We start from the raw sequence: 13,833 nt of genomic DNA, 5'->3' as shown, positions 1-13,833 counted from the left end.
TATACCCAACCAGGTCGACCTCCACGCGGTTCCCCCTGGAAACTATCATGGTTAATTCCTGATGAATTCATCATGATGGGCTAACTGGCCTGTTTTCATTCTCATTTATCACCCTTGACTGGTGCTCCGCCAGCGTATCCCGTTAGCACAGGCGAGGTTACCATACAATTTTTACCCATAAAAAAAAATACTGGTGTACCTAGTTTTTATATTTATGTATTATATATGACATATACTAGATATATGATATATACAATATCTATTTACGACTATGCTATATCTATTTATAAATGATTTACTGTTATATTTTTTATATATGTATTTATACCTATAGGTGTTTTCAGTTGTATGGATATTTTATTTATTTATTTTTAACAATAACATTAAATCGATTCGGAAACATATATGGCTGTAACTATGAATAAACTGTCAGTTTATCTCAAACTGGGTTCGCTGGATGATGTACGATAAAGAATGAAAGAAGAAATAAAATATGCAACTTTTTGCTTTATCCATATAGAAGTTACAGGGGGATTAAAAATGTTGTGAGCGACTTAGGGGATATTACGGCTGTACTCAACATGGCGGGGGCACAGTAGCGCCCCCTAAATTGTGATCTAAATCGTAAAAACTGAATCATAATAAAACCAAGGCTTTTTATATATTTTATTTTCGTATCAAAACTTATAATCTAGTTTATTTACATTTTATGTACAATACTTACAACAAAAACATACATCTTAACATCTTAATAAAATTATACAGTTTTCCATTATAAAATTAAATACTAAATAATCTCTTTAACTGAAAGAATACAAATTTATTTATGCAAGTTTGTGAAATTTAGTAACTTTCTATGTATTAATATTTGTAATGGACATTGTCATTTTCTAACTTGGATAATAAACTAACTTACAATTAAATTTTAATTTATTATACTTAGACTTTCTTTGTGCACATCATTCTACATGTATATGAAGTATTTTCCTCAAGTGGTTTATTTTTATATTGAATCATATCATTGCTTTTTGAAGCTGATCGCGTCATATCTGTATTAAATTGAATCGAATCAGATCTGTCGATGTCATTTAATACATCTGATGGCAGTGAATTATCTGGCATATTTTCTCCCATAGAAAAGAAATTGGTATTTCTTGTATCAGGCAATTTGTTTAGCACAGTTGTACTTCTTAATTTGCTGTTTAGATTTCTCATAAAATCTTCATTTAACTTTGATTTTTTAAATTGATTCGACCTGTTCTTAAAGATTGAATTCATAAATCTAGATTTGGGAATATCAACCAGATCAAGACTTTCTGGGGAATTTTTTAGATCTTTTCTCGTATTATAATCAGATTCATTTAATTCAATAGCAGATTTAACTTTGTTAGGTTTATTTAAAGATGGTTGTAGTACAGATGTAGTTAAGTCACTGGCAGCTCCATTGGAATCAAAATTAGACCTTTGTTTAGATTTTACTGATTGCATACGATGATTATTTTTAACCGATTCGCGATAAAGCGTCGGTAGCTTTACCTTCTTTAGTACAGGTGTTGTATTAAGTTTAGATTTAGGCAGTCCATAAGAATTTTTATTTTTTAAAGAAGGAAGTGTTTGTGGACGCTTTGTTGTTTGTGAAAATGATATTTTCACTTTACTTTTAGGTTTATATGTACTTAGTACGGGAATTTTGCTATCTCTAAATCGCGATATTGGTTCAGCTAAAAGATTAGGAAAAGATTTTTTATCCAATGAGAAATGTGGTATTTTAAAAGCAGGGTACTGTACAAGTGAAGGTTCTGAAGCTGCTCCTTTTAATTTTGACACTTCCGAGCCTTTAAACAATGGAATATCGGAGATTGTTTTTGTTGATGGTGGTTTCCTTTTAGGCGAAGATATCTTTGGTGTACTTAATTTTGCTTTTGAATCGGATTTTTTTAATGATGTTTTATCCTTCCATGATTCACTCTTGGCTTCTAAATAACGAACTGGTTTACGTTCACTATAGCTGGGGAAAATTGCAGATTCACTATATTTTCCACTGTGCTGACTTAAAGGTAGAGGTAAAGTCAAAGATGGTAACAATGACGGATCAATAATACGGTCACGAATCGATTCAAGCCGATCATTCAAATCATAATGTATCGCTTTCAATTTATCATTAACGTCTTCATGTGTTCTGGAAACTGCTTGTAGAAATTCATGTGGATTTGATAATGAATCACCTAAAACGGCTAAATCGCTATTTTTTACATCTTTTAGTGTTGTTTCCAATGTTTGCTGAATATCCCTCATAGCATTTTTAGTGTGAGATCTAATGTTATCTGAAATTGTTTGTCCAGAGCGTAATGTATCATCAAATACATTTTTACTGGTTATTTCTAAAGGTGTATATAATAAATTATGTGCATTTTCTCTTATACTTTCTTGTAAATCTTCAAAAGTGGGTAAGTTATTTAAAGGCGTTCCCAGAATAGATGGCTCTTTCCCTATTTTTCCTAAAGGTACTTTAGGACCCATAGTCAAACTTGCTCCAAATATACCATTATTGTTGCCTACGGATGATTCTAATTTCAACGGCATAATCCCCAATGTCTTAGGCATAGCTAATTTTGTTTTATAAGAATTTATATTTAGTCGAGGCAATTTAGAAAATATATTTTGTGATCCTATTAATGGGTTCAATTGAAAAATATCTAAATCAATATCTTCCAATGGTTTCAACGGTGATATTATGGTTTTAGAAAAAGGCGTATTGGCTTGTGTTGCCATAAGTGAACAATCATTATTATCATGTTCTGCCGCATCCATATTATTATTAGGTTTATCAAATATGTTGGGTATAACTGAACTTTGTGGCAAATTAAGGTTTAAAATATCACCAATATTTAATTTTGGATCTAGTAAATTAGACCGGAAAATATTAGGAAATAGTGTATTATCTGTTGTAATAGTATTTCCAACCGGATGACTGCCTTCGGCTGTCATTTCGTTATTTTTATCGGTATTAATACCAATATTTCTGTCTAAGCACGAGTTTTCAGAATCTGCTTCATGCGCCTTCATAGTATTACTAATAAAATCTGTATTACTATCGATAATCTCCGTAACAGGTGTAATTTGTGATTCTGTTGTAGATTCAATACTTTTATTTTCGGCAGATTCATCAAAAACCTCTGTACTTTTTGTAAGAGTATTTATTGAAGCTCCAAATTCATTAGATTCAATACTACTGTCGGTTATAGCTTCAGTACATTCTATTGTTTGTGTACCTAGTGGTTCCTGATCATTTCTAGTACTCAAGTGCAGTAAGTTATCCGACATATTTTGTAATTCTTGGCTATTAATATTGTTAGCGTTTTCATCATTGTTGTCCAACGTTCTAATAAAAGAATTTGAGTCATTTTTTGACTTTTCGATATCATTATCACGATTAACTTTATATACCTCACTATTTTCTTTATTATCATTAGCTGATTCAACTTTATCTTGTTCAACTGATATATTGGAATGTTTCATTGATTTTTTCATGTCATTTAACGTTTTAGAAATGCTTTCTTTTAGTGATAACAACTCACTAATCATTTTATTAAATAGATCTGTTCGTGGAATATCTTTTTCATCTTCATAGCTAAAATTTGTACTATCTACACTTCCATTATCAGTATCATATGACTCTCTAGATTTAATATTTAAACTTAGATCAAAATTTTCTCCGTTATTATTTATGTTATTAACAACCTCCACATTTTGACTAGTTTGTGGGTGTAAATCTTCCTTATTTTCTGACTGCTCTAAACAATTTTCTTTTATCTGTATACTGTTACGAGATTTCAACTCATCCATTTCATCTTCGTCACTGAAATCTTTACTGTCTACACTTCTATTTTCTTCATCATATAATCCTTCAGGTTCAAAATTTAAACTCAAATCAGACGCTCGGTTCTCTTGATTATTTATGTTACTACCAACGATTTCCACATTTTGACTGGTTTGTGGTTGTAAATCTTCCTTATTTTCTGTATGATCTAAACAATCTTCATTTATCTGGATACTATTACGAGATTTTAAACCATCTATTTCATCTTCCTCACTGAAATCTTTACTATCTACACTTCTATTTTCTTCATCATATAATTCTTCAGGTTCAAAATTTAAACTGAAATCAGACGCTCGGTTTTCTTGACTATTTATGTTACTATCAACGATTTCCACATTTTGACTGGTTTGTGGTTGTAAATCTTCCTTATTTTCTGTATGATCTAAACAATCTTCATTTATCTGGATACTATTACGAGATTTTAAACCATCAATTTCGTCTTCCTCACTGAAATCTTTACTATCTACACTTCTATTTTCTTCATCATATGATTCTTCAGGTTCAAAATATAAACTGAAATCAGAATCTGAGTTTTCTCGATTATTTATATTATTATCAACAACTTTCGAATTTTGATTAGTTTGTGATTGTAAGTCTTCCTTATTTACTGTCTGATCTAAACAATCTTCATTTATCTGGATACTATTACGAGATTTCAACCCATCCATTTCATCTTCGTCACTGAAATCTTTACTGTCTACACTTCTATTTTCTTCATCATATGATTCTTCAGGTTCAAAATTTAAACTAAAATCAGACGCTCGGTTTTCTTGACTATTTCTGTTACTATCAATAATTTCCACATTTTGACTGGTTTGTGGTTGTAAATCTTCCTTATTTTCTGACTGATCCAAACAATCTTCTTTTATTTGTGTATTATTACGAGATTTTAACCCATCTATTTCATCTTCGTCACTGAAATCTTTACTATCTACATTTCTATTTTCTTCATCATATGACTCTTCAGATTCAAAATTTAAACTCAAATCAGACTCTGAGTTTTCTCGACTATTTATGTTACTATCAACAACTTCCGCATTTTGACTAGTTTGTGATTGTAAGTCTTCCTTATTTTCTGTCTGGTCTAAATAATCTTCTTTTGTCTGTATACTATTACGAGATTTTAAGCCATCTATTTCATCTTTATCGCCGAAATCTTCACAGTCTGCACTTTTATTTTCTTCGTCATATAACTCTCTAGATTCAACATTTATACTCAAGTCGGATTCTGAATTTGTTCCATCATTTATAATATTATCAACAAAATTCATATTTTCAGTAATCTGTGGTTGTAAATCTTCATTTATTGTTTGATCTAAAGAGTCTTCTTCTGTCAAATCACTGAACTCTGTTTCTGTCGTAGTGTCGTGATTACTATTATCATCATTCCCTTCGTTATTTACATTATCATTATCACCGTCTTCATTATTCAATCCATTATTTACAATAATTTCTTCACTATCCGTGACTTGTGTCTCACTATCATTCATGTCAGGATTACTATTAGTTACAATTCTTATTTTATCTTCAGAAGCACTAGGTAAAGCATCCAATATTTGAGTTATTTTCGTAAATTGGACAGGTTCATTAAATTTGTTCCTTTCGGGTTCAATATTAATCTTTGAGATAGAGTTCTGAGAAGATATTACTTTTGGTATCCTTTTTGTATTAGTATCATCTATTTTTTGCACTTTACAGTTTTCCTCTTCTTTTACGTTATTATTGTTCCAAGTTATTTTTTCCTCTGAAGGACTGGACACTACGTCCATTATTTCGATTTTACGATTAGAATTTGGTATTATTTGTACATTATTAGATTGGTTGAGATCATTTGTCTCATCTTTATAATTATTGAGGTGATTATTTTTCTTTAAAGCGTTAATATTCAAATTTAATTCGTTGCTAATAAAATCACCTAAATTAGAAGATTCAAAATCTTTAAAAAGATTTGTTTCTTCTAAAACAGGTAAAAGTTGAGGTATATTACCTTTCACATTCTCAGTTTCCGTTTTTACAATCTTACTAGGAGAGATCAGTTCTACATCTTTCAACTTTAATAGATTTTTTAAATTAAATGGTTTCATTGTAGTTACTGTTAGTCCAGAAATTGGTAATAAAGATTTTAATTTAAACTTTGAATCTATATTGTTCCTATTAGGCTTTTGAATTGCCAATAATGAATTGTCAACATCTTTATTAATGTCATTAGGAGTTATAATTTGTTTTAGAGTAGGATATGGCTTCACATTAGCTATTTCATTTTTAAATAACGTTAAAATATTAGGTTGCAGCTTATTACTTTCTTTGAATAAATCAGTATCTTCTTTGTGGCCATCATCCGAGTACAAATTAAATAAGGAGGGATTTGATTTTAAATTTAGATTATTTTTTACATTACTACTACTAACTATATGTTCATTTACGTTACTAGCTCCAACACTATTATCCATGTCTAGATTTTTCTTGTGAAATAAAGGTTTCATTTTAGGTAAGTAGTATAATTCAGATAATAAATTTGAAGGTTTTGTTATTGGTTCTTTTGTCATAATATTAAATTTACTAAGAGGATGAATACATCTAGATTCATGAGTATGAGATTCTTCTTGAATAACATCATCTTGTACATCAGCTTCTTGTTTTGGATTTATTATAAGATTTACAATATTTTTAGCAGTATCTAGAGCAGATTTAACATTACTTTCAATACTATCATCCTCTCGCATAGCATTTTTAGCAGCATCTCTTACCAATGCATCACTGTACTCTTCATCTGTAGCTTCGCGTAGAGTTTCTAACACCGATGATGCTAGGTCCACTTCAGGATGTAAAAGCGGTTTAATATCTTCTTTTTTCTCTTTAGAGCTGTAATTTAATAATATTATTTTATTATAACCGTTAAAAAATTTAAACAACAGTTTTTTAAAAAAAATCTTAAACAGTAAAACAGTAAGGAAAAATAGATTTTCCTATGTCTACAGCATTTCACTTCTTCAAAAAGGGCGTAATAATATTTCTTAACTGTCGGCAACATTGGTGTTACAGGCACCCATATTATTTATTAAACGTCATTACTACGTCATATTATTTATTAAGTCGTACCTATGCTTGTTTGCCGCGACAATAATAAAAGAACATATAAAAACAAAAAAAATAAGTATTTATGATACTGTTTTTAAATTTAAGTATTATATAAATCAACCACAAATTCTTTATTTAAAGACATTGTTATTAAGCGCTTATAAAACGTTATACATATTGTATTCTGTCATTCGGTACAGCAAAAAATTGTAATTGAAAATAAACTCGACTGTTTATTAACAACTTCAGCTTTTATAACAATAATTAAAGATTCTGACAACATCAGTTGTTTTGATTTACAAACTAAACTATTGCACCGATTTTGATAAAATTTCCATGGGAACAATCTAAGTAAGTATATCCTTTTTCAAACCGATTTAGAAATGACGAAGTTATAAGGTAACAAACATAAAAAAATATAACCGAATTGCGTACCTTCTTCTTTTGAAGTCGATTAAAAATGTTACAAGTTCAAGAATTATAAAATTTACATATACACACTGCTCAAAAAAAATGTAATCTTACCTTACGTCAGTCCAAATATCATTAACTGCTGACGGAATGAATTTTGATGGCGATCCCACGGTGTCAGCATCTCGAACCCTGCACGGACAGTTATCCATAATGCCATTAGGTGCGTCCGCATACGTGCCGCTCGGGTCACGCAGTAGGAGTTGATCATTGCTATTAGAATTATTTTCACGATCAAAACTGGTTTCGATATTAGCAAAGTTTTCAGATAGAGTCGCATTTTCCTCGTCTGATAGGAAGCGTTGGTCGGAAACAGTAGTGACGTGATCCTTCGGGCACGGACAGCATTCCGTCGGTTGTGTCCGCTCATGATCGTTTGTGATCGGCTGGGATATTATCTAAAACAACAATTAATAATTAAAATTGTGCGACTTCAATTAAAGCATAACATGTTATTTTGATTCAAAAACTAAACTATAAATCCAATTTTGATAAAATGTATGTCGAAGTAATTTGTAAGTATGTTCTTTAAATAAATAAAGGATTTTCCAAATGGATTTATGACTGACGGAGTTATGGAAATATATAATATATATTTCCATAACTTTATATACATAAAATTATGGAATTCAGAAGTTCCTTCTTTTCGAAATCGACTAAAAAGTTAATAAATATATTCATATCCACACAGGAAATAATATATGTAGATTAAGAAATCCTGCAGTCCTAATAATCAAACAGTGATCTGAGAAAAAAAAAATATTTGTTAGCCACACCTATATATATATATATATATATATATATATATATATATATATATATATATATATATATATATATATCCAATACTAATACACATAACTAAGATAGAGAACTATATGCTATACAGATATCGAATCGGTATCCATATTTTTTTTTATTTATTTTTTTAATGGAAGATAATGGAATGGTAACCCCACCCGCGCTATCGGTATACACCGGCGGGGCACCAGTGAAGGATAATAGGTGAGGATGAAGTAGGTCAGTTAGCCCATCGTGACGAATTGAACAAGAATTGTTCACGATGGTTTCCAGGGGGAACCACGTGGAGGTCGACCTAATAGGGCATATTGCTAGCAATGGGGCTGTCAAACTCCATTGCTAACAATCCCTTTCCCCCCGGTATCCATATTACCCATGTCTATCTATTAATGATAGCATCATTAGTAATTTTAGTCACGTTTGTGATTAAGTACCTACATAGCACGCTGACGAGTTCGAAGACATATTTAGATATATAATTTTCATCCGTGTATAATCTATATCATGGACTCGTAAGTTATTTTTATTTTAATATAATATAATAATTAATATATTATTGTTATAATTTGACTTGTTTTGAACACCGATGTAGGTATTGTCATTAAATTTATATTTAAGCTAAGTATTCATATGTTTGAACAGCAGTTATCATAGTAAATTGAATAGATATGTATTATCTATGGAATTTACATGGGAGTAAACACTATGGAATGGAAAAATAATTCTTAATATCCCTTTAGAATTCACAAAGATATTGCGAAACATTAGTTTATAAATTTCAGTTGTATATGTAGTTTTTAAAGTTATAAAACCATAATGGAAAGCGCTTTTCTTAAAAGAAGAAAATTATCACAAATCTTCAAATGATTTTAAATAAGGTGAAGGTTCCTAATTCGGTTCTTTTTTTTTATGATTGTTACCTCATAACTCCGTCAGTTTTATAAGTCAGTTTGGAAAATTCTTTCTTAACTAAAAGGGTGCTTTTTCAGATTGGTCCCATAAATTTCAAAACTAAACTACTGATTCGGTTTTGATAAAATCTTTTAAAATAATTATTTACTAAATCGATTACAATTGATGGAGAGCCACGCATTCCTTTCTCGTGAGTGTCGTAAGAGGCGAGCAAGGGAACTTAATGGTCGAGGAATAAGCAACAGCGTCCCTCTTAAAACATAACCAAAGCCTAACTACGGTTGCCAACCCATCTACCAAGCGTAGCAACTATTGGCAAACCCCCCTTCATGGTGGAGACCTATGTTTAGCAGTGGACAGGTAACAGCTGATAGATTCATATGATAACGCCATTAAAGGGCCACCTCTTTACACATAAATGAATAAAAAAAAAACAGTCAAATTATAATCCGCCTTCTTTTTAAAGATTATAAAAAATAAGTTTTATCACATAAACACATATCTACCTAATCAAAAACACATAGACGCCGTCGCGTAATAAAAACGGATCTGCAATTCACGTTGTTTTCAATTGTTCCACCATAAAAAAAATATTATTCTCTTATCTATGGTCCTACTGTTTACTTTGTATACTACAAACCCTACATTGTACGTTATATTAAGTCTATGTTACAAAACATACATATTTACGAATTGTCTCGACACAAAAGCTGTTGCTCTCGAGACAAATTTAATGTAGGAATGACGAGTAACATATCAGTTCTTTTTTTTTATGCAACTTAGAATGGCAAACAAGCTGACGGCCCACCTGATGGAAAATGATAACCGTCGCCTATAGACATGAGCAGTACCATGGACATAACAGAGTATACTGTTTCGCCCATGCATTGCCATTCCTGAGGACTCAGATGTTATTCCTCTGTACCCTGCAAATTCACACCATATCCCACCCTTCAAACCGAAACACAGCCATGCAAACACAACTGCTTCACGGTAGAAACACGAATGGGACAGAGGTACCCAAGCAATCGACTTTTGTACAAAGTCTCCCTCTGGTAAAAAGCCATCAAAACAATCCGAAAAAGAATAATGGAAATCGGTTCGAAATTATTTAAGATATCGAGTAACATACGCAAAAATAAATGCATATTTAAAACTTCTAAACGTTGTTTCTAAACAATTAACAAAAAGCAGAATCAACAAAATCTATTCATAAATAAATGCATTAACGAAGATATCACGTAACATACAGACGCAAAAAGGCCAAAACGAATTGAGAATATCTAAATAGAGTAAACTTTAATTATTAACGGAAAGCATAATTCAAATCGCTTCAGAATTTTGCAAAGACACAAAAAATAACAAATTACAAAAAAAAAACAGACAAATCGAGAATAACCAGTATTATCTTACTAATAAAAAGAGGCTTGTTTGAATCGAAGCATTTGGCGTTGTATTGTTTCTACCTACCCTAATGGGAGGCAGGCGTGACAGATATGTATGTGTATGTATAATAAAATTTTAACTAGATAAATAAAATTATAATTATATTTTAAAAAAGTATTTGAGAGTCATAATAAAACCATTTGAAGGCAAAACAATAATTGTCAGAATTTTTGTTTGTCTGTCTGTATGCAGGTATGTATGTTACGGAATCACTGAAAAACTACTACACGAAACTAGATGCAAAATTTTCATTTAAAATACAACCCACAGGGGGGAAAGGGATTGTTAGTAATGGAATCTAATGGACCCATTGCTAGCAACCTCGACCTCCACGCGGTTCCCCTGGAAACCATCGTCGTTAATTCTAGTGGAATTCGTCACGATGGGCTAACTGACCTACCTTTTCATCCTCACCTATCATCCCTCACTGGTGTCCCATCAGCGTATACCGATGGCACAGGCGCTGTTACTATTCCATTATTACCCATTAAAAAAAATACAACTCACATTACAGTGTTGGTATTTCAAAACAATTTTTTTTATTATAAATTTATTATCTATTAAACAATAAAAAAAAAAACTTTATAATACTATTTAAGATTATTAATATAAAGGTAATAAATACTTACAGTATTCCAATGCACCGATAAACCCAACAGCAACCACCGCCACATCTTCCACTTCGCACATGGAGGCACTCAAGTGATGACTATCAACCAGAACTCAACCTATATTAGACCAGTTGTGAACCCCATATCTATCAGATAACAGAATCTGGAGACAAAGCACGTATGCCATACGCGATTTTTCGATATGTGGCCGTTGGTGCTAATTGGTCCAATCTCACGTATCGTTAACAGATTACAGATAATTATATCTTTATCTAATAATGATGTTACATGAAAATAGCCTATTTTTTTTTTTAATTGAATAGTGCATCCATCTATTTACGTACAATAGCGAGGCGCAAAACTAACGAATGAGGTAGTCCTGAAAAGAGTGAACGAGAAAAGAACATTAATTAAAATAATAGAGAATAGAAGAGCCAAAATGCTGGGTCACTTTATACGACATGACGATTTTTTAAGAGCATAGTAGAAGGAAAAATAGAGGGCAAAAGAGGAAGACCGAGGAATAACTACATGGGACAGATAAAAGAAACACTAGGTGTCATGTCGTATAGGGAGATCAAGGATATGGCCTGGGATAGAGCTGGCTGGAAGAAGATGCATGAATTAGTTGCACCGACAAGAGGAAACTCTTAAATGAAAAGAAGAAGAAGCGGGGCGCCAGTGAAGTGTGAGTTTATTTTTTATGAGTGTATAAAATAGTAATCCCGTCTGTGATATTGATATACACTAGTTGGACGCCAATGAGGGACGATAGGTAAGGATAAAACAGGCAATTGGACCATATCCTACTAGTACTATTTCTTTCTCCCCAACGTTTTCAGGAGTAACCGCGTGGAGGTCGATTTGATAAGGGTATATTATTAGCAATGGGACTGTCAGATCCTTATTACTAACAATCCCTTTCCCCCAACGTATGATTTTTTAATGGGTTTTTTTTATACAACTTAGAATGGCAAACAAGCTGACGGCCCACCTGATGGAAAGTGGTAACCGTCGCCTATAGACATGAGCAGTACCATGGACATAACAGAGTATACTATTTCGCCCATGATACCCCCCATGCGTTGCCATTCCTGAGGACTCAGGTGTTATTCCTCTGTATAATGGGTGATAATGGAATGGCAGCCTCGCCCGCTGTGGATGAAACGAGTCAGTTTGCCCATAATGACGAGTTCATAAAGAATTAACCAAGATGGTTTCCAGGAAGAACCGCGTGGAAGACGACCTGATAAGGATATATTACTAGCAATAAGGCAGTTACATCCCTATTATCAATAATCCCCAAAATATGATATTAGGTCATAGAATGATCTAACTGACCTAATGGGGGGGAAAGGGATTGTTAGCAATGGAGTTTGATAGCCCCATTGCTAACAATATGCCCTATTAGGTCGACCTCCACGTGGTTCCCCCTGGAAACCATCATGAACAATTCTTGTTGAATTCGTCACGATGGGCCAACTGACCTGCTTCATCCTCATCTATCATCCTTCATTGGTACCCCGCCGGTGTATCCCGATAGCGCAGGCGGGGTTACCATTCCATTATCACATATTAAAAAAAAACTAACCTAATGTCATACTTTCATCGTTTTCATTTTATCGTATTTTTTTTTGAGGCTGGACCCGCCTGCGCTCTCGGTATATGTTGGTGGAGCACCAATGAGAGATGACAGAATGAATTAACATGTTAACATTAACATATTAGTAATGGGGATTAACATCCCCATTACTAACAATCTCTTCCCCAAATTTTTTTTCTTTACACAGTTCGCTGGTAGTGTTGTCACTTTTTGATAGAACTTCTTTTTTTTGCATTTCACCTGATAGTAAGTAGATAATTACCGCTGCCCATAGACTAAGAGAGTCGCCCATGCATTGCCTCTCTTTTAAAAAGCTATAAATTCTTTTCTTTTTCCTCGTGTCGTATTTATTAGTATATGCCGCTGTTGGTAATCTGTTTCACATTTGTATAGTACCTACATGGCTGGAAGTGAAGTACATAGAGAAGAGAAGAGATTATCAGTAATGGAGATTAGTAGCCCCATTGCTGGCAATACACCCTGTCAGGTCGACTTCCTCGCGGTTCCCCGCAGTTCCCATCGTGCTCAGTTCCAAGTAAATTAATCATAAAGGGTTGACTGCCTTTTCATCCTCACCTTTCATCCTTCGCTGGTACCCCACCAGCGTATACCGTTGGCGCAGGCAGAATCACTATACCATTATCATCCATTAAAAAAAATTACCTCGACGGCCCACCTGATGGAAAGTGGTAACCGTCGCCTATAGACATGTACATGTATAGTACCATACATACATAAGAGAGTATACTCTTTCGTCCATGGAGGGCCATGCGTTGCCATTCTTGAGGACTAAGGTGTTATACCTTTGTAGTTTACCCTGTAATTTCAATGCTAAACTCCATCCTTCAAATCGAAACACAGCCATGCAAACACAACTATTTGGCGGCAGAAACACGAATTGGACATAGGTACCTAATCAATAGGTACCAAATAAATACCAAAAAATAGGTTCAGGTAAAGGTTCAGTAGTTTTTGTGTAAAAAATACCAAACATCCTCACAAACTTCCACTTTTTTAATAATAATAAGATT

The 13,833-nt window shown here is 32.7% G+C and overlaps 1 protein-coding gene across 1 annotated transcript; it reads right to left on the bottom strand.

Annotated features, from left to right (window-relative positions):
- Positions 1 to 668: 668 nt before the first annotated feature.
- LOC113522216 (protein PFC0760c-like) lies at positions 669 to 12,522 on the bottom strand. The gene is made up of 3 exons (XM_052896047.1): positions 11,218 to 12,522; positions 7,484 to 7,827; positions 669 to 6,742 (listed from the first exon to the last, which is right to left on the bottom strand). The coding sequence occupies exons 1-3, from the start codon at positions 11,260 to 11,262 to the stop codon at positions 940 to 942; spliced, it is 6,192 nt and encodes a 2,063-aa protein (XP_052752007.1). The 5' UTR covers positions 11,263 to 12,522; the 3' UTR covers positions 669 to 939.
- Positions 12,523 to 13,833: the final 1,311 nt, after the last annotated feature.

This window comes from Galleria mellonella, unplaced genomic scaffold (assembly GCF_026898425.1).
Source record: "Galleria mellonella isolate WM207_F2 unplaced genomic scaffold, CSIRO_AGI_GalMel_v1 utg312, whole genome shotgun sequence".
Lineage (NCBI taxonomy): Eukaryota > Metazoa > Arthropoda > Insecta > Lepidoptera > Pyralidae > Galleria > Galleria mellonella.
Note: the sequence above shows the minus strand (reverse complement) of the source record. Positions and strands in the feature narration are given on the sequence as shown.

Coding starts and splice junctions, on each gene's coding strand:
- LOC113522216 (XM_052896047.1), bottom strand. CDS start 11,262: ATGTGGCGGTGGTTGCTGTTGGGTTTATCGGTGCATTGGAATACT. Junction 7,828..11,217: donor TATCGGTGCATTGGAATACT/GTAAGTATTTAT, acceptor TTGTTGTTTTAG/ATAATATCCCAGCCGATCAC. Junction 6,743..7,483: donor GATATTTGGACTGACGTAAG/GTAAGATTACAT, acceptor ATTAAATTACAG/CTCTAAAGAGAAAAAAGAAG.